Consider the following 24,011-nt stretch of genomic DNA (forward strand, 5'->3'; position numbering starts at 1 on the left):
ATTTCGTCACACAGAGTTATCATTTTAAAATGTAATCACAAACCTGGAAAACTGCCTTAATAATTGCAACCACACTTCTTTGAAATATTACGAAGAATACATTAAAACCTTAAACTGAAGCAAAGCCTTCTGTGAAATATGATGAAGAATGCATCAAAACCAGTAAACTTACGCAAAGTCAGCAGAAACGGGTCACGAGACGTCACGACAATTTTTGGTCGATAAGTCATTTCACACTTTAATGCAGTGTAGATGAAAACTGCATCTGGACGAAAGGTATTATATGAGTAGCCCCGATGCAAAAATAGGTTTCAGTGCGCAAAACCCGTTACAAACCTTTGAAATTGGCTGTAGAAGATGATGTTTGGTTTGCAAAAACCGCTAACTGCACGTTGTCTTCGGGTGCAAAGTCTGCTAAATGTCCAAAATTTGTAAAACCTGCGAAGTTCAATAGTCGTCGCAGTTGCTGTTCCATGTCCTGATGCAAGGAACGCGAACTGACACAAGAGTTACCAATCTAGACATTCAAAGCTACCTTTCAGTTTGTTACGATTCGAAGGGACATTTTTCTCATTCAGAGTTAGGGTGGCTACGCTGTAACGAACGTGTACGCAACAATGAAGCTCTCGCTGCCGATGACCTGTTTAAATATGCACTAGTGAGCACAGTTCAGCTGTTCAGTAGGATGTTTGTTGATGTATTTGCATGATTCTTTTGAAGAAATCAAGTTATTTTGTGGGCGGCTTAAATGCAGCAGATGGTACAAACAAAGTTTGCGTAATTGATACAGTAGGAATTCCACAAGAGGTCGAACCTGTCGTAGCAGTTGCAAATGACCAGAAGGAGGGTGAAAGCCGCTCGTGGAAAAGCAAGAGGCAGCCTGATCAGTGAGAGAGAAATGTTACCAGAAGAAAAAGGTAAGAACATGAAAAGTATTACTAAAGCGACATTATGCAAAGAGTACCGTGTTTACACTAATTGTTATGACATACGTGGAAGGATTAGAGAAAGGTATTGATAAGTGACATTTCCAGATTCAGAAAGCCAAAAAAATGGTGTTCACGAAAGGCATAAACAAGATGATTTCTCTACTTCGTGGAGAGCCCTTCTACAACTTTGAGGCTGGAGACGGGAAGAGTATCCAGAAAAGGAAACGGCCAACACCAATCACAGCTGGAATAAAACTTTCAGAAGCCAAACTCGGAAACGTCAAAAAGCTTTTATAGCTCCACTTTGGTGAAGACTAGGCGACCAACAGCAAACTCAAATTCTAATCGAGGTTTTACACGAGCAGGCAGGGACACCGCTGCACCTGAAGATGCGGCAAGCGACTTTGAATTAATGGGTAGCGTTGAGGACGATGTCACTTGAAAGCAATTTTCAGCTGATTTCATTTTGTAGAACTTTTTGTTGCTATTTTAACTAAGATGCAAATTCCCGCCAATTTTATTATTTTCCAAATCAATTTCGGTGGTTTACTAAGATGCAATTACAAGCTTATTTTATTTTCTGCTATATCTTTTGATGTGAAAAACGGAATGGTATATTTTTTTGTAAAAAACCACAATGTTGAGCATTCATGTCTGTTCTCTTTCTGACCTTAAATAAGTCAGTTTTTCCCGGTAAAATAATGTTCCCTTCGTATTTTTATAAGCCAGTTTCGTAGAATTTTCAGATTTTTCTTTGATATAAAACGTGTTGCTTTTATACTCGCAATAAGTGAATTCCACCTTACGTCATTCGTAACTAACACCGAGTAGCGGATTTTGCAGCCGAATATTTTTTAATACGTAACTAGATCGACACATTTGCAAAATCCACTAACTGCAAAAATCTGGTGAAAAAAAACAGCTAAGTCAATAATTCACTTGCGATTTTAACGTATAAAACATAATTATAGATTTCAGCCATTAATACCGTGTATTTAATTATTTTTCACCTATTTTTAGAAAAGAATTTAAGTCTTTAACTTTAATAGTTTGGGTGAGATGAGTTTTTCGGGATATCTCAGTTTCGCTTATCATGCCGTTAGCGGCTTTCGCATCTGGGTTACACATATACAATACTATTGTATTATGTCCTGCAGTGATGCAACGATCATTTTTGTGTTAGCCCAAATGGGAGTCTTTGTAAGATTTCACTAGGAGAACACAGTACGATTGCGTGCTGTGTTCTAGTTTTGGACTTGCTGCACGTTATAGGAGTGGGACGTGTGAACCTACCTTTGCAAAATGATCGTTGTATCGCTGCAGGACGTAATGCAAGAGTATATAATATCTTTCGTCCCGATCCAGTTTTCATCTACACTGCATTAAGGTGTGAAATGATTGATCAACCAGAAATTGTCATGACATCCTGTGACCCGTTTCTGCTTCCTTTGCTTCTGCTTACTGGTTTTACTGTATTTTCTGTAATATTCGAAAGAAGTGTGGTTACAATTATTAATGCATTTTTCCAAGTTCGCGATTCCATTTGAAAATGACGACTGAGTGCGTCGAAACTAGTTGGTTGGTTGGTTTGGGGAAGGAGACCAGCGAGCGTGGTCATCGGTCTCATCGGATTAGGGAAGGATTGGGAAGGAAGTCGGCCGTGCCCTTTCAGAGGATCCATCCCGGCATTTGCCTGGAGTGATTTAGGGAAATCACGGAAAACCTAAATCAGGATGGCCGGACGCGGGATTGAACCGTCGTCCTCCCGAATGCGAGTCCAGTGTCTAACCTCGAAACTAGTTACGTAACCTTTTAAAAATTTCATTGTTTTGGTGATTCTGGCTTGACGAACTTTGAGATGTCAAACAAATCTACTCACATTTAAAACGTTTATTTAAGTCCCCGTACTGGTAGATCTGAAATTTATAGCTGACGCTCTTCTGTTGGTATACGTACACGAATAAAATTAATGTTTTCAAATTATAAACCTCCGCTATGAATATTTTTTATGCTGTGGACAAAAGATTGTTATAACCAATTGCACATCGTAATGAAGAGAGATGCCAACAGAAAATTAAAATGATAATTTTGGGTCAAGGTTTCACGTAGAGCGATTATATAGACCCTTTGAAGGGTAACGTTGCACATGTGATATTTTTGTTACATAAAGAAATTATCCATTGTATCTCCTCTAAAAACTCAAAAACCTCACATATTTAGTTTTTTTACACCTGTATGTTTGCACTCATTTTTATTGCAAAATTGCATCATTCTTCAGCTTCATGTTATAATTAGAATCGTATTGCACCGATTTTCGTTCAAAGACCAAATTTTAGTACATGGCTATGCTAGTTGTAACTAAGTAATGAACATTTCATTGCAGCAAATTTCCCCTGGTATGGTGGATACCGAAGGACTGAGGAGAACGGTGCCAGAGCTCGACTTGCCGAAAGAGTTAAAAGAGTCGCCTGCCTTGCATCCAGAGGACATCGCTGACGCTGTTGTTTACATGCTGTCGCGACATCCGCGCGTACAGGTCAGTAGTGCTGTTTTCTACGACCTGCAATCCTGGTATCACATTCCGAGTAACTAAATGAAGCAACCACCGAACAGCTCTGGTATCAAGACCAGTCGCATAAGAGGGAACACACAACATTGGTAGCGGAATAGTGCGATGTCCGCCTGCCGCAGACACTTGTATTGCATGGTGAATAATCCCCTGTTAATTTCTTCCCCTTCACTGTTGACGAACGTGACTCCATTTACCATTTACTGCTGTGCCATTGCTAATTTCGGATCGAACATGAGCAGGACTTTTTTTGACTGAAATTAAAGCCAGTTTTGCAGATGATACACTCTGAATATTTTCACAAAGATCGTACGAATTTGGCATGTATTTAAAAGATTTACTCAATGTACCAATAACCATCGTCATTCCGTTTCATACTCAACCCTAGCAGTTCCACGAACAGACTCGTACTGCACTGTACTGCCAGCCGTTACATCCAGCTCGCTTTCCGTCACCATCAATGTCACCCTCTCCCCGTTATTATTAGACAAAGGTGTGCCAGATATGACGGAAGACGCTATTTTCATTCTAAGCTTACTGGAAAGTGACGTCAAAATGGCGTATACTCGTCCAGCCCATTTGTCGACAGCTGTCAAGTTTCTTTGTCACATGGAGTTTCCTGGAAGTCGTCATTTTGACGTCACCTCTCAATAAGCTTTGAGAGCTCCTAACAGATATGGCACTTCACTCAGCAGAGCTAAAAATAAAATAAAAAAGATATCAAAACCCTCTTAGCCCGACTTGTAAGGATACGGGATCCACATAATGCATCTTGTTTAGGATCGCGTCAGTGGCCGGCACTAGAGCAAACCGCAATCTGGAGTGCTGTTTTAATATTTCGAAGGTTGTCGCTTAGACGTCAAGCTATGGAATACTACGAAAAACTGAAAGCGGTCACTACACATCGAATGCACTGACAACGTCAATAGGAAAGTTGCCTACCGTTTATCAATGAACGAATTCGTTATTATTTAAATGGCTTCAATACTGTGCTGAGTTACGAATGACATTTGATAATACAACATCGCCAGACCAGGCACTCCTATTTGAAAGTTATCTCTACATGACGCCAGAGAGTATCGTATATTAAATTCATGAACAGAAAGATAATACTTTGTTTGTATGCGATGACTAACAAGTGAAAAAATAGTACTTAAAAGTGTATCAAATTTTGTGTTGTTTTTTCTGTTTTGACGGCCGGTGTGGCCGTGCGGGTCTAGGCGTTGTGAGTGATGTCCTTAGGTTAGCTACGTTTAAGTAGTTCTAAGTTCTAGGGGACTGATGACCTAAGATGTTGAGTCCCATAGTGCTCAGAGCCATTTGAACCATTTTTTTGGTGTTTTCATCAAATTAATGTTTGACTTAAACCTGATGCTGTGCCAGATATGTAAAATGTAATAAGGCACTTGATTAATTTTTTTACCGATTAAAATGAAATTCGTCAATCCAGAACTATGTCTAGATATCTTCACATATTCACGATATCAAAACGTGATTCTTAGATTATAGTTAGTTTCCTGATCGGTACCTCACGAACCTCTATACTACCAATTTTAAATGCAAAATTCAAGAAAACTGTCTTCTTTGAAATACAAAAAAGTAAATGGATCCTTTTTTATACTTCCTACACAGCATCCTATACTGCAGACAGTATTACTTGCAATAGGGGTGTTAGGTTCAACACCACATCCAATAGATGTAGTGGACCTATAGATGTAGTGATTCCAGTTATTAGCAACATAAAAAATTGCATTCCATCATTCTCTTTTTTTTATTTCATCAAAACAAAGTTGTGACGTCACTGGTTGTAACATAAGTTACTGGTCACATACCTTCTCCTCCTATATTAAAAAAAACTGTCATGAGAGAACATTATTAAATCCATATCTTGCAATATTAAAGATAGACGTTATCTAGTTCACATTTATGGCCTTCCATCGCACGTTAGTAATGCATATTATACAATTCATCGTATATTCTTTGAATATTTAGCCGGGAACTTTTTCTTATTTTCTTTGGTTTACAGCTTGAAAAGTGTTACCATCTGTTACACTACAGCAGTACTCAATCCTCTCAGCTTCCATAATGAATTCCATTTCTTGTGCGTGTCAGTACTTTTCTCTAGAATTCGCTTGGCCAGACGGATATTACGTAGCATTTATGAAAATAAATTATACGCTGTTACATTCTGCACTGCGTAGACAAAAGACAACGAAACATAAATTTACAACTTTGTATATGTACGCATTCGTGTGCACAGTTGTAGGTTGTTACCACATGTGTGTTTCCCGCAACATTCAGGACGCCTTAGACGAACAAAAGAAAAAAACTGGTCCCTCAGAAACGATGTTATCACGTACACTTAATGTTTAACATCTTTTAGTATTAACTTACGGATTCGAATGTCAACATACCTACTGCTTGGATTTTAAATAAAAATCAGTCTTTCGATACCTGCAAGTAGTGAACACATGTTGCGAACGTCTCAGGCCTGACTCCATACTTAGGACATACACTGGATGAAAGCTAAAGTGCTTTCAAAATTTGATCGTCTTTCGTCTTGTTATTCAAGCATTCCTCAAGCGACTTCTGGCGTCTTTCTTGTACTCAGTCTTCCAAGGTCTTCTTTGATAGAGGGTCGGAATCTCGACGTTTTCAGAGTCAGCCAGCTTTCGAAATATACGTAATATGATCTCTCCATTGTCTCCTGTATTCCCTTAATTCGTTCAGCACGTTGTAAACGTTTAATTCCTTGCGGATATCCTTGCTTCTGATCATGTCTTTTCTACAGAACCTCTCACACAGCCCGCAAGTGCCTCAGTCTAGTGGTCTAGGGGTGCAATCGCTATTCTTTTGTAAAATTTTGTTGTTGTAGCCTTCCTCGAATTGTTTCTCAGGAATTTTTGTGTTGGGCCACACATGTGACTGAACTTTCTGTTTTGATGATGGCGTCAGTACCTAAAAGTCAAAATACATTGTAGATATCTGAAACCTGAAAAGTGTGGCACTTATGATTTATTAGCACTGTTTTGACTGGTACAAAATTTGTATCCGCGAAGTCTATAATACGTATTTGTTTTGCTTTTCAATATTGATAATTCATTACCTTGAAACGCCATTTTGAATTCGTCGTATTATTACCAAATCGTCGGCATTCAAAGGAGAATTTAAGATTGTGTCAATATTAAAACAGAATATGGTTGTTGTTTGGTTGTTTCACTCTCGTCCGTATAAATATTAAAAACAGTGGGAGTTACACAGCTACTTTGTCTCATCTCTGTTAGTCACAATTACTTTTGTTATATGACCGTTTAGGTGTACGTTCGGTAGCGTATTTTGCTAGACATAACTGCAGTGCTCCCAGTGGTGTATGCGATACCCTCTCCTTCACATTACTGTCCCCAGTTTAGCTTTCGATATATTGTCGACATATTTTCGGAAGTATCACGGGACTTCGGAAAGTAAGTAAGTCTGCAGTATCACTGCTCAAAACGTTTGTGGACTATTACGACAGCTATTTCGGCAGATCTCTATTTTCAAGTACGGCTACGTTGTCCTGACGTATGCGTAACATCCGGTGTGGCTATATCTGGTGACTGTCCTCGTTATATTTCAAGTGAAATTCTAAAATATCGATGTTACGTTCATTTTGAACTGTTTTATACAGCGTGGCGTAATATTTTGATGTAATATTGTAGACATTTCCTATAATTTTTGACAGTTCATCCCATATATGTGAACTACATTACTACATATGACACACTGCGCTCTCGCCTGAAATCTAGATCTGTAGTAAAAGAAACAGATGGTATTGTGCTCGATGCTGACCTTCTCCCTCTCATTCATTTATTACTGTTTTCATAAAAGAGATAAATTTCAGTCGCAAATTTTCCTTTCTCTTTCGATTTTAAGTCCTGAGTGCAGAAGAACAAATTTCTCCTGTAAACTATCTCATGGAAGGGGAGGGGGGAGGGGGGGGCTCACAGATCCACTATTGTTCGGCGAGATTTTTCAATATGAAGAATGATTGCCATCGTGTGGCATTAAAGTAATTACCCCAAGTACACTCCGCTACTGCAACCTGTAACATTGCCCTCCCACACATCACTATTAAAATTCTCCGTCTTTGCATAAATTTTGAAAGCTTTGCGAGGCGTAAGATATACAAAAGAATAACTTTTTACGTGTCTTCACTGTCTCTTTGTTGTTGTCGATAGCTCAAAGTCTTGTATAGGGGTACATTCTTGCAACTGAAATTTCGAATTTGTAGATTCGTGATGATTAAATAACAATATATGATTTGCCTGTATTATTCTTGAAATTTACATTATCCACAATAAGATAAAACCAATAATTACATTGTTGATGACAAACTTAGAAAACGTCCGCTTCCATCAGAGGCATTTCCACCACCACTTACATTCGGCAATTCTCACATTATTCCAAAGAGTTTACGAAGCAAATGAGCTTACAAACTTTCTTTGCAAAAGAAGAATCTTCACAAAATTATATCTTTAGTTTATAAATAAATCTAGAAATAAATTTCGTAGTTAGAGATAGATTGTACAATTAATAACATGAATTTTAAGTATGCCAGAAATTTCGTGATTTCAAATATTTTTAAAAGAAGAGTAAGTTTAACTGTTAGTACATATCGACTGTAACACATTAATTTCTTTTTTTATAGATTTTAGCCGGAAATATAATACATGGTATATAAAATCATAGCAAATCTTTTAATGAAACAGCTGAGATAATCTTCACCTATGCAAGAATCGATAGTATACATAGTACCCGTTATCTCCATAAAAAAAAGATAATGTTATAGGCGAGTGATTCATTATAAACCCTGAGATCTCTATTTTTGCCTTTAATTTTCGTATCTTTTATGAAAATATTAATAAATATCGTTTACTAAGCATTTTTACTTGCAATACAAGTAAAATAGAGCCTGAAGATTAAAAAGGAAGGTTCCACGCACGCTCTCAACCCCACGATTCTCGGATTACCAGAAAATTTCCACTACGAAAATAGCTTCATAGGACGTGCGCTAACATAAATGGCTCATGTCTCACCATACCCATGCCAGTAATACCGGTTTCAAGGTTCTGTACAAACCTGTCTCTTACAGGCTTACCTTGTCGTCGATCTCTCTATCTTTCTGTCTGTCCGACTTTTAAAAACCATTTTTCTTAGGAACGGATAGACGCATCAAGTTGAAAGTCATGACACATATTAGGAGCAACAGGGCCTTGGCGGTGTAAGAAAATTGGATCTACCACGTGAATGCAGTCAAAAGTTACGGCCATTTATGTCACATATTATGATGGTTGCCAATTCACTCATCAAAACCTAAAGGGTACTTCCCGTTGACCTAGAATCATTAAATTTGAAAAAAAAAATATTTCTCAGTAGACGTAAAGGAAAATATCAGAAAACTTTTAATCTACACTCCTGGAAATTGAAATAAGAACACCGTAAATTCATTGTCCCAGGAAGGGGAAACTTTATTGACACATTCCTGGGGTCAGATACATCACATGATCACACTGACAGAACCACAGGCACATGGACACAGGCAACAGAGCATGCACAATGTCGGCACTAGTACAGTGTATATTCACCTTTTGCAGCAATGCAGGCTGCTATTCTCCCATGGAGACGATCGTAGAGATGCTGGATGTAGTCCTGTGGAACGGCTTGCCATGCCATTTCCACCTGGCGCCTCAGTTGGACCAGCGTTCCTGCTGGACGTGCAGACCGCGTGAGACGACGCTTCATCCAGTCCCAAACATGCTCAATGGGGGACAGATCCGGAGATCTTGCCGGCCAGGGTAGTTGACTTACACCTTGTAGAGCACGTTGGGTGGCACGGGATACATGCGGACGTGCACTGTTCTGTTGGAACAGCAAGTTCCCTTGCCGGTCTAGGAATGGTAGGACGATGGGTTCGATGACGGTTTGGATGTACCGTGCACTATTCAGTGTCCCCTCGACGATCACCAGTGGTGTACGGCCAGTGTAGGAGATCGCTCCCCACACCATGATGCCGGGTGTTGGCCCTGTGTGCCTCGGTCGTATGCAGTCCTGATTGTGGCGCTCACCTGCACGGCGCCAAACACGCATACGACCATCACTGGCACCAAGGCAGTAGCGACTCTTATCGCTGAAGACGACACGTCTCCATTCGTCCCTCCATTCACGCCTGTCGCGACACCACTGGAGGCGGGCTGCACGATGTTGGGGCGTGAGCGGAAGACGGCCTAACGGTGTGCGGGGCCGTAGCCCAGCTTCATGGAGACGGTTGCGAATGGTCCTCGCCGATACCCCAGGAGCAACAGTGTCCCTAATTTGCTGGGAAGTGGCGGTGCGGTCCCCTACGGCACTGCGTAGGATCCTACGGTCTTGGCGTGCATCCGTGCGTCGCTGCGGTCCGGTCCCAGGTCGACGGGCACGTGCACCTTCCGCCGACCACTGGCGACAACATCGATGTACTGTGGAGACCTCACGCCCCACGTGTTGAGCAATTCGGCGGTACGTCCACCCGGCCTCCCGCATGCCCACTATACGCCCTCGCTCAAAGTCCGTCAACTGCACATACGGTTCACGTCCACGCTGTCGCGGCATGCTACCAGTGTTAAAGACTGCGATGGAGCTCCGTATGCCACGGCAAACTGGCTGACACTGACGGCGGCGGTGCACAAATGCTGCGCAGCTAGCGCCATTCGACGGCCAACACCGCGGTTCCTGGTGTGTCCGCTGTGCCGTGCGTGTGATCATTGCTTGTACAGCCCTCTCGCAGTCTCCGGAGCAAGTATGGTGGGTCTGACACACCGGTGTCAATGTGTTCTTTTTCCATTTCCAGGAGTGTATAATTACATTACGTGAAGAATATATATTTTAATAATTTGTTATCCACCTGTCTGCCTGACTGTTAAGAATCCTTTTTCTCAGGAATGAGTGGACGTATATAGCTGAAATTGACATCACTTGCTAAGGTCTCTGGTCCCTTGGCGTTCTAAGGAATTTATCCTTGTGAGTCAACATAATCAGAGGATAAGGCTATTTATGTCACTTATTTATATATTCGCAATCTCAATCGAACCGTACAGGGTACTTCTCGTTGACCTACATTCAAGAAATTTGGCGTGTAGCAATATTTCATAGTAGAAGTGAGGAAATAAATCCGACAATTTTTAATTTGTAATTACATCACACGAAAACAAAACTTTTGTCATATGTTTTCCGACTGCCTGTCCTGTTGAGGAATAGGTAAACGTATATCGAGCCTGTATCGATATCGGTAACAGGCAAAAATCGCCGAAATTCTCGATTCCCGGAATGGATGAACTGTCTACAGGATGTTCCCGTAAGAGCGTGCAAAAATGTAACAGGACATAGAGAATGCACCACTGAATAATTTGAGGTAGGGAACCTGGGATGGGAGAAACCATTTTACGGAGATACTGAAGTAAACTTGTCTGCCGTTTTGTCCAGATTTACTGTTTTCTAGCTTATTTGCAACTAACGTGCGTACAAGTTTACGCGGTACTATGCTGTTTGTTTAGATGTACATTCTTTATTTCCGAAAGGAAACAAGGAGGACGAGCCTGAATACTAGGAAGTCGTGATACAGGTTTTGTTTACCTTACTTGTCCATAAGGTGGCTCTGTTGTATCGTATTTACATTGTATCATGATGGAACGTTCTATGACTCATCGACGTACCCATTCATTACCCAGTGCTATTCAGGGACGTACGTTACGAGGTGCATTCAAGTTCTAAGGCCTCCGATTTTTTTTCTAATTAACTACTCACCCGAAATCGATTAAACTGGCGTTACTTCTCGACGTAATCGCCCTGCAGACGTACACATTTTTCACAACGCTGACGCCATGATTCCACGGTAGCGGGGAAGGCTTCTTTAGGAGTCTGTTTTGACCACTGGAAAATCGCTGAGGCAATAGCAGCACGGCTGGTGAATGTGCGGCCACGGAGAGTGTCTTTCATTGTTGGAAAAAGCCAAAAGTCACTAGGAGCCAGGTCAGGTGAGTAGGGAGCATGAGGAATCACTTCAAAGTTCTTACCACGAAGAAACTGTTGCATAGCGTTAGCTCGATGTGCGGGTGCGTTGTCTTGGTGAAACAGCACACGCGCAGACCTTCCCGGACGTTTTTGTTGCAGTGCAGGAAGGAATTTGTTCTTCAAAACATTTTCGTAGGATGCACCTGTTACCGTAGTGCCCTTTGGAACGCAATGGGTAAGGATTAAGCCCTCGCTGTCCCAGAACATGGACACCATCATTTTTTCAGCACTGGTGGCGGTGAATCTGTGTGCTTCCACTGAGCTGACTGGCGCTTTGTTTCTGGATTGAAAAATGGCATCCACATCTCATCCATTGTCACAACCGACGAAAAGAAAGTCCCATTCATGCTGTCGTTACATGTCAACATTGCTTGGCAACATGCCACACGGGCAGCCATGTGGTCGTCCGTCAGCATTCGTGACACCCACCTGGATGACACGTTTCGCATTTTCAGGTCGTCATGCAGGATTGTGTGCACAGAACCCACAGAAATGCCAACCCTGGAGGCGATCTGTTCAACAGTCATTCGGCGATCCCCCAAAACAATTCTCTCCACTTTCTTGATCATGTCGTCAGACCGGCTTGTGCGAGCCCGAGGGTGTTTCGGTTTGTTGTCACACGATGTTCTGCCTTCATTAAACTGTCGCACCCACGAACGCACTTTCGACACATCCATAACTCCATCACCACATGTCCCCTTCAACTGTCGATGAATCTCAATTGGTTTCACACCACGCAAATTCAGAAAACACAGTTCTCATTCTCTGCGCTGGCGGTAAAATTCCATCTGCCGTACGGTGCTCTTATCTCTGGGACGTATTGACAATGAACGCGGCCTCATTTTAAATCAATGCGCATGTTTCTATCTCTTTCCAGTCCAGAGAAAAAAAATCGGAGGCCTTAGAACATGAATGCACCTCGTACAACATGATGGAGCAGTACCGGTACAGTTTCGCAGAACTCACTGACATGCACTTTCTGTGTATGGGGAAGTATTTTGCAATGATTTAGCTGCTGAAAGGCTGTGCAGGGAAAGGTTCCTTAACAGGCATCTCTCGATCGACAAATGCGGGAGACTGGTTCATTGAAAAGAAGAAACGAGGGACCTGGCAACAAGAGGACCACTCGCACACCCGATTTTGAAGCGGAGGTGCTGAAACGTGTTACAGCGGACTCCGCTACAAGTACTCGTCCTATTGCACGCCAAATGGGCGACGCACCTACTGGCGTCTGCCGAGCACTCCACGAACAGCAATTACACCCACATAACCCACAACGGATCCATGCACTAAGGGTCGCGTTGTGTCAGTGGATGCACCAACAGTGGATTGATCGACCAGATTTCCTCCAAATCGTGCTGTTTACTGACGAGACCTCATGCGACCATGATGGTGTTTCGAACAGCAGGAACAATCATGTGTAGGATGAGGGAAACGTCCACGCTGTAGTAGGGTCACACAATCAAGAAGGTTTGGTGTGAACATCCGGACCGGCATTGCAGGCGACAATCTGGCCGTGTGAATGGCCACCTGTACTAGAGGTTTGTGCAAAGAGTTCTACCTGAGTTGTTGGAGAACGTACCCTTGGCTGTTCGTGAGAGGATGTTGATACCACATGACGGTGCATCGCCTTGCTTCAACGTGGGTGTCCGCAACCATATCAGTGCTGCATTTTCTGGTCGCTGGATTGGAAGGGGAGGTCCTGTCCGATGGCCTGAGAGGGCACCTAACCTGAATCCCCTTGCTTATTTCTTATGGGGATATCTAATGTCATTTGTCTGTGAGACCCCAGTGGGTACGGGGAAGGAATTAACTGCCAGAATTGTAGCTACCTGTGATATGATTCTAAACAGACCAGGGATGTTTGTTAGGCTGCGCCAGAATCTTGTTCGCCGATGTCATAGTTGCATTGAGGTTGATGGCTGTCAGTTTCAGCTTATTTAGGGAGACAGAGTACAAATGGTACACACATCAAAAACAGTTTTACATCACCCGGTTCCCAGAATTCCTGAAGATAGGCGATGACTGTGGATATTGTATCAGACATAGTTCCTTTGACTGTTCAGAGATGTCAGTAAATCCGCCCAAAGATGTAAACAACCACGCATGAGCAGTGCCTATTAGAAGGAGGGGATACGAAAACCAATCAATTCTAGTCATTCCACCAAAAAGGAGGTACACGGCACATGTTGTCTGTCGTTCAACCCTGCGTAGATGATCAATACCGCAGTTCGATCGCGTCCGCATTGTTACTTTGTGCCAAGAAGGGCTCTCCAGGCGTTTCGGACATGGAGGACATACAGAGAGACAGGAACGGTAGATGACATACCTCGCTCAGGCCGCCCAAGGGCTACTACTGCAGTGGATGACCGCTGCCTACGGATTTTGGATAGGAGGAACTCTGAGAGCGACGCCACCATGCTGAATAATGCTTTTCGTGCAGCCACAGGACGTCGTGTTACGACTCAAACTGTGCGCGATAGGCTTCACGATGCGCAACTTCACTCCAGACGTCCATGGTGAGGTTCACCTTTGCAACCACGACACCATGCAGCGCGGTACAGATGGGCCCAACAACATGCCGAATAGACCGTGCGGGATTGGCATCACCTTCTCTTCACCGATGAGTCTCCCATATGACTTCAGACAGACAGTCGCCATAGACGTGTTTGGCGGCAACCCGGTCAGGCTGAACGCCTTAGACACACGAGTGAAGCAAGGTGGAGGTTCCCTACTGTTTTAGGGTGGCATTATGTAGGGCCGGCGTACGCCGCTGGTGGTCATGGAAGGCGCCGTAACGGCTGTACGATACGTGAATGCCATCCTCCGACCGATAGTTCAACCATATCGGCAGCATATTGGTGAGGCATTCGTCTTCATGGGCAACAATTCGCTCCCCCATCGTGCACATCTTGTGAATGACTTCTTTCAGGGTAACGCCATCGCTCGACTAGAGTGGCCAGCATGTTTTTCAGACATGAACCCTATCGAACATGCCTAGGATAAATTGAAAATGGCTGTTTATGGGCGACGTTACCCACCAACCACTCTGAGGGATCTACGCCGAATCGCCGCTGAGGAGTGGGACAATCTGGACCAATAATGCCTTGATGAACTTGTGAATAGTATGCCACGAGGAATGTAAGTAAGGGGACGTGCTATGGGTATTTAAGGTACCGGTGTGTACAGCAAACTGGACCACCACCTCTGAAGGCCTCGCTGTATGGTGGTACAACATGTAATGTGTGGTTTTCATGAGCAATAAAAAGGGCGGGAACGATGTTTATGTTGATCTCTATTCCAATTTTCTGTACAGTTTCCGGAACTCTCGGAACCGAAGTGATGCAAAACTTTTTTTGATGTGTGTAGATTCATTGTGTTAATAATGGTATCTGCAGTTAACTATAACTAACGTACATAAAAAATAGACATTATTTTATTCCCATTATCTCCTTAAGCTGATGCTAAGACCCCAGGTTCCCTACGTCAAATTGTTCAGTAGAGCATCCTCTATGTCCTGATAATTTTTTGCACGCTCTTCCTGAAACACCCTGTAGGTAGGCCGACATAATTAAATTTGTACGGAACCCTCAGCGCGTGAGTCCTGCTTGCCCTTACTTGGATTTTTTTTTTCCAGACTTTTGTCCGTCTGGAGCTCCCACTTGTGTCACTTTCATCTCTGGCCAAACATTACATATACTATAAATGCGGACGAAACCGGTTATAACGACCAGACACGTTTTCCTTGTAAGTAGGATTTCAAGGGTTATTGAGCGTCTACGTTCAGGCGTTTGCCAGTTCTGGTCTACAATGGGTCAAGCAAACCTGTCACTTAATATGGAAAGGCTTTTTTTTTAATTACCGCTACCAGTCACAAATTTTGTCGACTATTGTATTACTTATTTATTTAGCGACATGTTACGAGGGTTAAACATCACCTTCAGGCTAAATGGCACTACAATAACAACTTTACAATAAGGTCATACTGACACTACATGGTCTTTTCGTAAATGCTCTGGACATCTTTGTTCTTCTGGCGTGGCGGTCTCGTTGTGATGCGTTGCGGTGTATCCATTTCCGTGGCCCTCTTGTCACTGTTCATAAATTATCACTAACATAGCAGTAACTTAGGAACACGATCACAAACAGTTCTGTAGTGCAGTGATGTTTTACTACAGCTCGAAACCTAGCGTTGATTTTAGTAAGAGATGCCTTTAATAGCTGCCACAATGAAACACTGCCTCTAAAACTGACAGAACATTGATAGAGTCGTAACTAAAGTACAACCACGGCAAGGGACAAACAACACCTTCACTGTGCAACAGCAATGTTAATATTACCGATGACAGAGCCACTAAGGTGACTTTACTTCACAGTTTTCCGAGATTCCATCACCAAAGAGGACGAAGTAAATGTCCTAGAATTAAAATGAAGAATAACTTAGAAGTACACTACTGGCCATTAAAATTGCTACACCACGCATATGACGTGCTACAGACGCGAAAATTTAACCGACAGGAAGAAGATGCAGTGATATGCAAACGATTAGCTTTTCAGAGCATTTACACAAGGCTGGTGCCGGTGGCGATACCTACAACGTGCTGACATGAGGAAAGTTTCCAACCGATTTCTCATATACAAACAGCAGTTGACCGGCGTTGCCTGGTGAAACGTTGTTGCGATACCTCGTGTAACGAGGAGAAATGCATACCATCACGTTTTCAACTTTGATAAAGGTCGGATTGTAGCCTATCGCGATTGCGGTTTATCGTATCGCGACATAGCTTCTCGCGTTGGTCGAGATCCAATGACTGTTAGCAGAATATGGAATCGGTAGGTTCAGGAGGGTAATACGGAACGCCGTGCTGGATGCCAACGGCCTCGTATAACGAACAGTCTAGATGACAGGCATCTTATCCGCATGGCTGTAACGGATCGTGCAGCCACGTCTCGATCCCTGAGTCAGCAGATGGGGACGTCTGCAAGACAACAACCATCTGCACAGACAGTTCGACGATGTTTGCAGTAGCATGGACTATCAGCTCGGAGACCATGGTTAAGGTTACCCTTGACGCTGCATCACAGACAGGAGCGCCCGCGATGGTGTACTCAACGACGAACCTGGGTGCACGAATGGCAAAACGCCATTTTTTTGATGAATCTAGGTTCTGTTTACAGCATAATGATGGTCGCAACCGTGTTGGGCGACACTGAGGTGAACACACATTGGAAGCATGTATACGTCATCGCCATACTGGCGTATCACACGCATGATGGTATGGGGTGCCATTGGTTACACATCTCGGTCACCTCTTGTTCGCATTGACGGCACTTTGACAGTGTACGTTACATTTTCGATTTGTTACGACCCGTGCCTCTACCCTTCATTCGATCCCTGGGAAACCCTACATTTCAGCAGGATAATGCACGACCGCATGTTGCAGGTCCTGTACGGGTCTTTCTAGATACAGAAAATGTTCGACTGCTGCCCTGGCCAGCACATTCTCCAGATCTCTCACCAATTGAAAACGTCTGGTCAATGGTGGCCGAGCAACTGGCTCGTCGCAATACTCCAGTCACTACTGTTGATGAACTGTGGTATCGTGTTGAAGCTGCATGGGCAACTGTACCTGTACGCGCCATCCAAGCTCTGTTTGATTCAATGCCCAGGCGTATCAAGGCCGTTATCACGGCCAGAGGTGGTTGTTCTGGGTACTGATTTCTCAGGATGTATGCGCCCAAATGTAATCACATGTCAGTTCTAGTATAATATATTTGTCCAATGAATACCCGTTTACCATCTTCATTTCTTCTTGGTGTAGCAAATTTTGTGGCCAGTAGTGTAGATACCTTCAGCATGGTGTATCAATAAAGGAAAGACATTCGGTCTGAATTTTATATCAGGCAGGTTGCTGTCAGAATATACTGATACAATAGCTCCATATTTAGCAATCAAAGAAACTGCTCGCTCGATCAAAGATCCCTACTTGAAGTCTGAAAACCTGCACAGATCACACCAATGCTCAAGAAAGGAAATAGGAGTAACCAGCTGAATTACAGATACATATCACTAACGTCGATTTGTAGTAGGGGTTTGGAACACATACTGTTTTCGATCATTGTGAATTACCTCCAAGAAAACGATTTATTGACTAAACAGATGTAGAAGTTAATTCCTGCATACCCTGGAGTAATGTGGTAGTACCCTTGTTGTGCATCAGTGACCTAGCAGGCAATGTTAATTGTAACCTCAAACTTTTCGCAGATACTGCAGTTACCTATATTGCAATACTTCTACAATAAAAGGATTTATTGACAATAACTCGTTTTCTTGGAGGAATACTTCATTATAGATAACTGCATCATCTGCGAAAAGGGTGAGGCTACAATTTGTATTGTCTGCTATGACACTGATACACAACGTGAACAGCACGTAACCCAACACATTACTCGCGGGCTCGCAGGAAGTAACCCCCATTTTTTATTACATATTCGTGTAGTACGTAAAGAAATATGAATGTTTTAGTTGGACTACTTTTTTCGCTTTGTGATAGATGGCGCTGTAATAGTCACAAACATATGGCTCACAATTTTATACGAACAGTTGGTAACAGGTAGGTTGTTTAAATTAAAATACAGAACGTAGGTACGTTTGACATTTTATTTCGGTTGTTCCAATGTGATACATGTACCTTTGTGAACTTATCATTTCTGAGAACGAATGCTGGTATAGCGTGATTACCTGTAAATACCACATTAATTCAATAAATGCTCAAAATGATGTCCGTCAACCTCAATGCATTTGGCAATACGTGTAACGACATTCCTCTCAACAGCGAGTAGTTCGCCTTCCGTAATGTTCGCACATGCACTGACAATGCGCTGACGCATGTTGTCAGGCGTTGTCGGTGGATCACGATGACAAATATCCTTCAACTTTCCCCACAGCAAGAAATCCTGGGACGTCAGATCGGGTGAACGTGCGGGCCATGGTACTGTGCCTCGACGACCAATCCACCTGTCACGAAACATGCTACTCAATACCGCTTCAACCGCACGCGAGCTATGTGCCGGACATCCATCATGCTGGAACTACATCGCCATTCTGTCATTCAGGAAAACATCTTGTAGTAACATCGGTAGAACATTACGTAGGAAATCAGCACACATTGCACCATTTAGATTGCCATCGATAAAATGGGGGCCAATTATCCTTCCTCCCATAATGCCGCACCATGTATACCATACATTAATCCGCCAAGGTCGCTGATGTTCCACTTGTCGCAGCCATCGTGGATTTTCCGTAGCCCAATAGTGCATATTATTCAGGTTTACGTTACCGCTGTTAGATTTTTTGCACGCGTTCTATTTAGTGACGAAGCGTCATTCACCGTCATCGTCCCGTAATTTCTATTGTTCCCAGTGGCAGAACTGTACACGACGTTCAAAGTCGTCGCCATGCAATTCCTGGTGCATAGAAATATGGTACAGGTGCAATTGATGTTGATGTAGCATTCTCATCACCGACGTTTTTGAGATTCCCGATTCTCGCGCAGTTTGTCTGTTACTGATGTACGGATTAGCCGCGACAGCAGCTAAAACACCTACTTGAGCACCATCATTTGTTGCAGGTCGTGGTTGACGTTTCACATGTGGGTGAACACTTCCTGTTTCCTTAAATAACGTAACTATTTCTGCGAACGGTCCGGACACTTGGATGATGTCGTCCAGGATACCGAGCAGCATACATAGCACACACCAGTTGGGCATTTTGATCACAATAGCCACACATCAACACGATATCGACCTTTCCCGCAAGTGGTAAACGGTCCATTTTAACACGGGTAATGTATCACGAAGCAAATACCGTCCGCAATGGCGGAATGTTATGTGATACCACGTACTTATACGTTTGTGGCTATTACAGTGCCATCTGTACATCTGTCACTAAGCGGAAAAAGTGGTCCAACTAAAACATTCATATTTCTTTACGTACTACACGAATATGTAATAAAAATGGGGGTTCCTATTTTTAAAAAAAAAGGCGGTTGACATCCGTTTGACCTATGGCAGTGCCTTCTAGCGGGCCAACCATAGTGTCACCTGGTTTCCCCCTTCAAGCTAGACGAGTTTCGTTCTTTGTAGTTTTTTCGTTTGATGCTTATTTCGTGAGATATTTAGCCCGGTCATTATCAATGGACCACCCTCTACATCTGTGTGTGTGTGTGTGTGTGTGTGTGTGTGTGTGTGTGTGTGTGTGTGTGTGTCAGAAGTGATGGCCAGTAATTCATAAATAGAAAGTACAGACCAATTTTTTGTATAATTTACTTTGTTGATGATTGTTAGCAATATTTCAATTTATTTTGTTTTATTTGCAGGTCTATGAGATGCTGGTCATCCCGACTGCAAGTCCACTATAAAACGAACTCGCCTTCTCATCACCTCCTGCATAATACGAACATCAACCAGAAGATATGGTAAAACTGACGTGATAATTGTGTGGAATTTGCTTCGAGAAACAAAATGAGAAAGTGGGAGCAAAATATTGCTAGTAAATAAAACATATCTAAGACAGTTATCGTCTTGCACTTTGCACGTAATGAGACATTTGTAATAGAAGGGTATCATGAAGAGGTATCGTTTAGCTGTTCTTTCGAGTTGTATCAAGCTCTCAAATAAAGACGGCATGTTGAAACCTCCTGTCTGCGTGTTATAAATTTAACAAACCATACTAAAAGTGTTCACGTGTGTGCACGTTCTTGTGCGTGATTGGTAGTTTACTGACAAGTGAACCAGTAACCGACTACTTATCAAAAAGTGATGCTAAATGCTAACTTACATATCCTTATTGAAAGTCATTACTAACCACTAAATAGCGGGCGCAAGTATGTATTGATTATTGTTGAGAATATTTTACATCAAACGATCGTCTATACGTGCGTAGAACACTCTATTTAATATCGTTTGCTACGTAATCAATGTGATTCTCATGTATGGATAACCATAAAAGTTATCGTTATATGATCGAAGAAACCGCCATCGTAACCGTTTGCTATATCATAAAAATACTCTTACGAATATAAACATTTACCGTATGTGTTAAATGTTTGCGTTGAAGCATGACCAACTGCAAACGACATCACGGTCTCAAGTCTGCAAAACAACAACAGATTGGCCAAACGATTATTTTTATTTTGACTGTAGCCACAATCACGGTAAATTTTTTGAATGATGCTGCCTCATTTGATCGTAATAATTTTTATTTTATTGTTATACAATTCAAATTTCGGTCTTAGGCCATTTTCAAGTACAAAAATGTATTTATACGTCAAAAGACATCAGACTTGCATCAAATAGCAAGTCCTTGTCGGAAAAGCATATCTGGTAACGTAGGCCAGTTTTGTTATTAGTAAGTGAGAATGTATCCAAAACTTCTAAATACAGCGCAAACTTTCATTTCTGGACGCTGTAGGACAGCTGTTACATGAAACTGCTAAACAATAAACAGGTATATGTGACACTGTTGCGTCGCCCCCACTTCTATTCTGATCTAAGAGCTGCTCCACAGTGCCTTAACAGTGGAACCTTGCGTGTAGCTGCAATCGATGCTCACCTCGGATGTCAGTGGCAACAGCAGTTCCGTATTCATTTCCGCTTTCCCACGCAATGATCCACTTTTCAGAGCAGACGACAGTTAATTCGCAGTCCTTGGATCTTCAGAGGTACGTCGGCCGGTGTGGTCGAGCGGTTCTAGGCACTTCAGTCTGGAACCGTGCGACCGCTATGGTCGCAGTTTCGAATCCTGCCTCGGGCATGGATGTGTGTGATGTCCTTTGGTTAGTTACGTTTAAGTAGTTCTACGTTCTAGGCGACTGATGACCTCAGATGTTAAGTCCCATAGTGCTCAGAGCCATTTCGTCAGAAGTACTGTCCTCCTTGGCCAAAGACTGTGGGGCTGACGAAGCTGTAGTTTGTCCCTTCATACCCCCTCATGAACCATGGACTTTGCCGCTGGTGGGGAGGCTTGCGTGCCTCAGCGATACAGATGGCCGTACCGTAGGTGCAACCACAACGGAGGGGTATCTGTTGAGAGGCCAGACAAACATGTGGTTCCTGAAGAGGGGCAGCAGCCTTTTCAGTAGTTGCAGGGGCAACAGTCTGGATGATTGACTGATCTGGCCATGTACATTAACCAAAACGGCCTTGCTGTGCTGGTACTGCGAACGGCTGAAAGCAAGGGAAAACTACAGCCGTAATTTTTCCCGAAGACATGCAGCTTTACTGTATGATTAAATGCTGATGGCGTCCTCTTGTGTAAAATATTCCGGAGGTAAAATAGTCCCCCATTCGGATCTCCGGGCGGGGACTACTCAAGAGGACGTCGTTATCAGGAGAAAGATAACTGGCATTCTACGGATCGGAGCGTGGAATGTCAGATCCCTTAATCCGGCAGGTAGATTAGAACATTTAAAAAGGCAAATGGATAGGTTAAAGTTAAAATAGTGGGAATTAGTGAAGTTCGGTGGCAGGAGGAACAAGACTTTTGGTCAGGTGATTACAGGGTTATAAATACAAAATCAAATAGGGGTAATGCAGGAGTAGGTTTAATAATGAATAGGAAAATAGGAATGCGGGTAAGCTACTACAAACAGCATAGTGAACGCATTATTGTGGCCAAGATACACACAAAGCCCATGCCTACTACCGTAGTACAAGTTTATATGCCAACTAGCTCTGCAGATGATGAAGAAATTGATGAAATGTATGACGAGATAAAAGAAATTATTCAGGTAGTGAAGGGAGACGAAAATTTAATAGTCATGGGTGACTGGAATTCGAGAGTAGGAAAAGGGAGAGAAGGAAACATAGTAGGTGAATATGGATTGGGGGGGGGAGGCAATGAAAGAGGAAGCCGCCTTGTAGAATTTTGCACAGAGCATAACTTAATCATAGCTAACACTTGGTTCAAGAATCATGAAAGAAGGTTGTATACCTGGAAGAATCCTGGAGATACTAAAAGGTATCAGATAGATTACATTATGGTAAGACAGAGATTTAGGAACCGGGTTTTAAATTGTAAGACATTTCCAGGGGCAGATGTGGATTCTGACCACATCTTTTGGTTATGAACTGCAAATTGAAACTGAAGAAACTGCAAAAAGGCGGGAATTTAAGGATATGGGACCTGGATAAACTGAAAGAACCAGAGGTTGTACAGAGTTTTAGGGAGAGCATAAGGGAACAATTGACAGGAATGGGGGAAAGAAATACAGTAGAAGAAGAATGGGTAGCTTTGAGGGATGAAGTAGTGAAGGCAGCAGAGGATCAAGTAGGTAAAAAGACGAGGTCTAATAGAAATCCTTGGGCAACAGAAGAAATATTGAATTTAATTGATGAAAGGAGAAAACACAAAAATGCAGTAAATGAAGCAGGCAAAAAGGAATACAAACGTCTCAAAAATGAGATCGACAGGAAGTGCAAAATGGCTAAGCAGGAATGGCTAGAGGACAAATGTAAGGATGTAGAGGCTTGTCTCAATAGGGGTAAGATAGATACTGCCTACAGGAAAATTAAAGAGACCTTTGGCGAGAAGAGAACCACTTGTATGAATATCAAGAGCTCAGATGGCAACCCAGTTCTAAGCAAAGAAGGGAAAGCAGAAAGGTGGAAGGAGTATATAGAGGGTTTATACAAGGGCGATGTACTTGAGGACAGTATTATGGAAATGGAAGAGGATGTAGATGAAGATGAAATGGGAGATACGATACTGCGTGAAAAGTTTGACAGAGCACTGAAAGACCTGAGCCGAAACAAGGCCCCGGGAGTAGACAACATTCCATTAGAACTACTGATGGTAGAGTTTTGACATGACTGGCTCTCCCAAGGCCATCTGATGAGCAAGATGTATGAGACAGGCGAAATACCCACAGACTTCAAGAAGAATATAATAATTCCAATCCCAAAGAAAGCAGGTGTTGACAGATGTGAAAATTACCGAACTATCAGTTTAATAAGTCACAGCTGCAAAATAGTAACGCGAATTCTTTACAGACGAATGGAAAAACTGGTAGAAGCGGATCTCGGGGAAGATCAGTTTGGATTCCGTAGAAATGTTGGAACACGTGAGGCAATACTAACCTTACGACTTATCTTAGAAGAAAGATTACAAATGCTAGAAACGTAGGATTGCTTTTTCTTAGACTTAGAGAAAGCTTTTGACAACGTTAACTGGAATACTCTCTTTCAAATTCTGAAGATGGCAGGGGTAAAATACAGGGAGCGAAAGGCTATTTACAAATTGTACAGAAACCAGATGGCAGTTATAAGAGTCGAGGGGCATGAAGGGGAAGCAGTGGTTGGGAAAGGAGTGAGACAGGGTTGTAGCCTCTCCCCGATGTTATTCAATCTGTATATTGAGCAAGCAGTAA

General features: G+C 42.6%; 1 protein-coding gene across 1 annotated transcript in view; it reads left to right on the forward strand.

The window, feature by feature from the left end:
* The window catches only part of LOC124776099 (farnesol dehydrogenase-like), a 54,968-nt gene extending 34,965 nt beyond the window's left edge, over positions 1–20,003 (forward strand). Inside the window, exons 5-6 of the mRNA XM_047250940.1 lie at positions 3,313–3,465; positions 19,962–20,003. Coding sequence (XP_047106896.1) covers positions 3,313–3,465; positions 19,962–20,003 — 195 coding nt within the window. The remainder of the gene's footprint in view (positions 1–3,312; positions 3,466–19,961) is intronic.
* The last annotated feature ends 4,008 nt before the right edge of the window (positions 20,004–24,011 follow it).

Source organism: Schistocerca piceifrons, chromosome 2, assembly GCF_021461385.2.
Source record: "Schistocerca piceifrons isolate TAMUIC-IGC-003096 chromosome 2, iqSchPice1.1, whole genome shotgun sequence".
Taxonomy (NCBI): Eukaryota; Metazoa; Arthropoda; class Insecta; order Orthoptera; family Acrididae; genus Schistocerca; species Schistocerca piceifrons.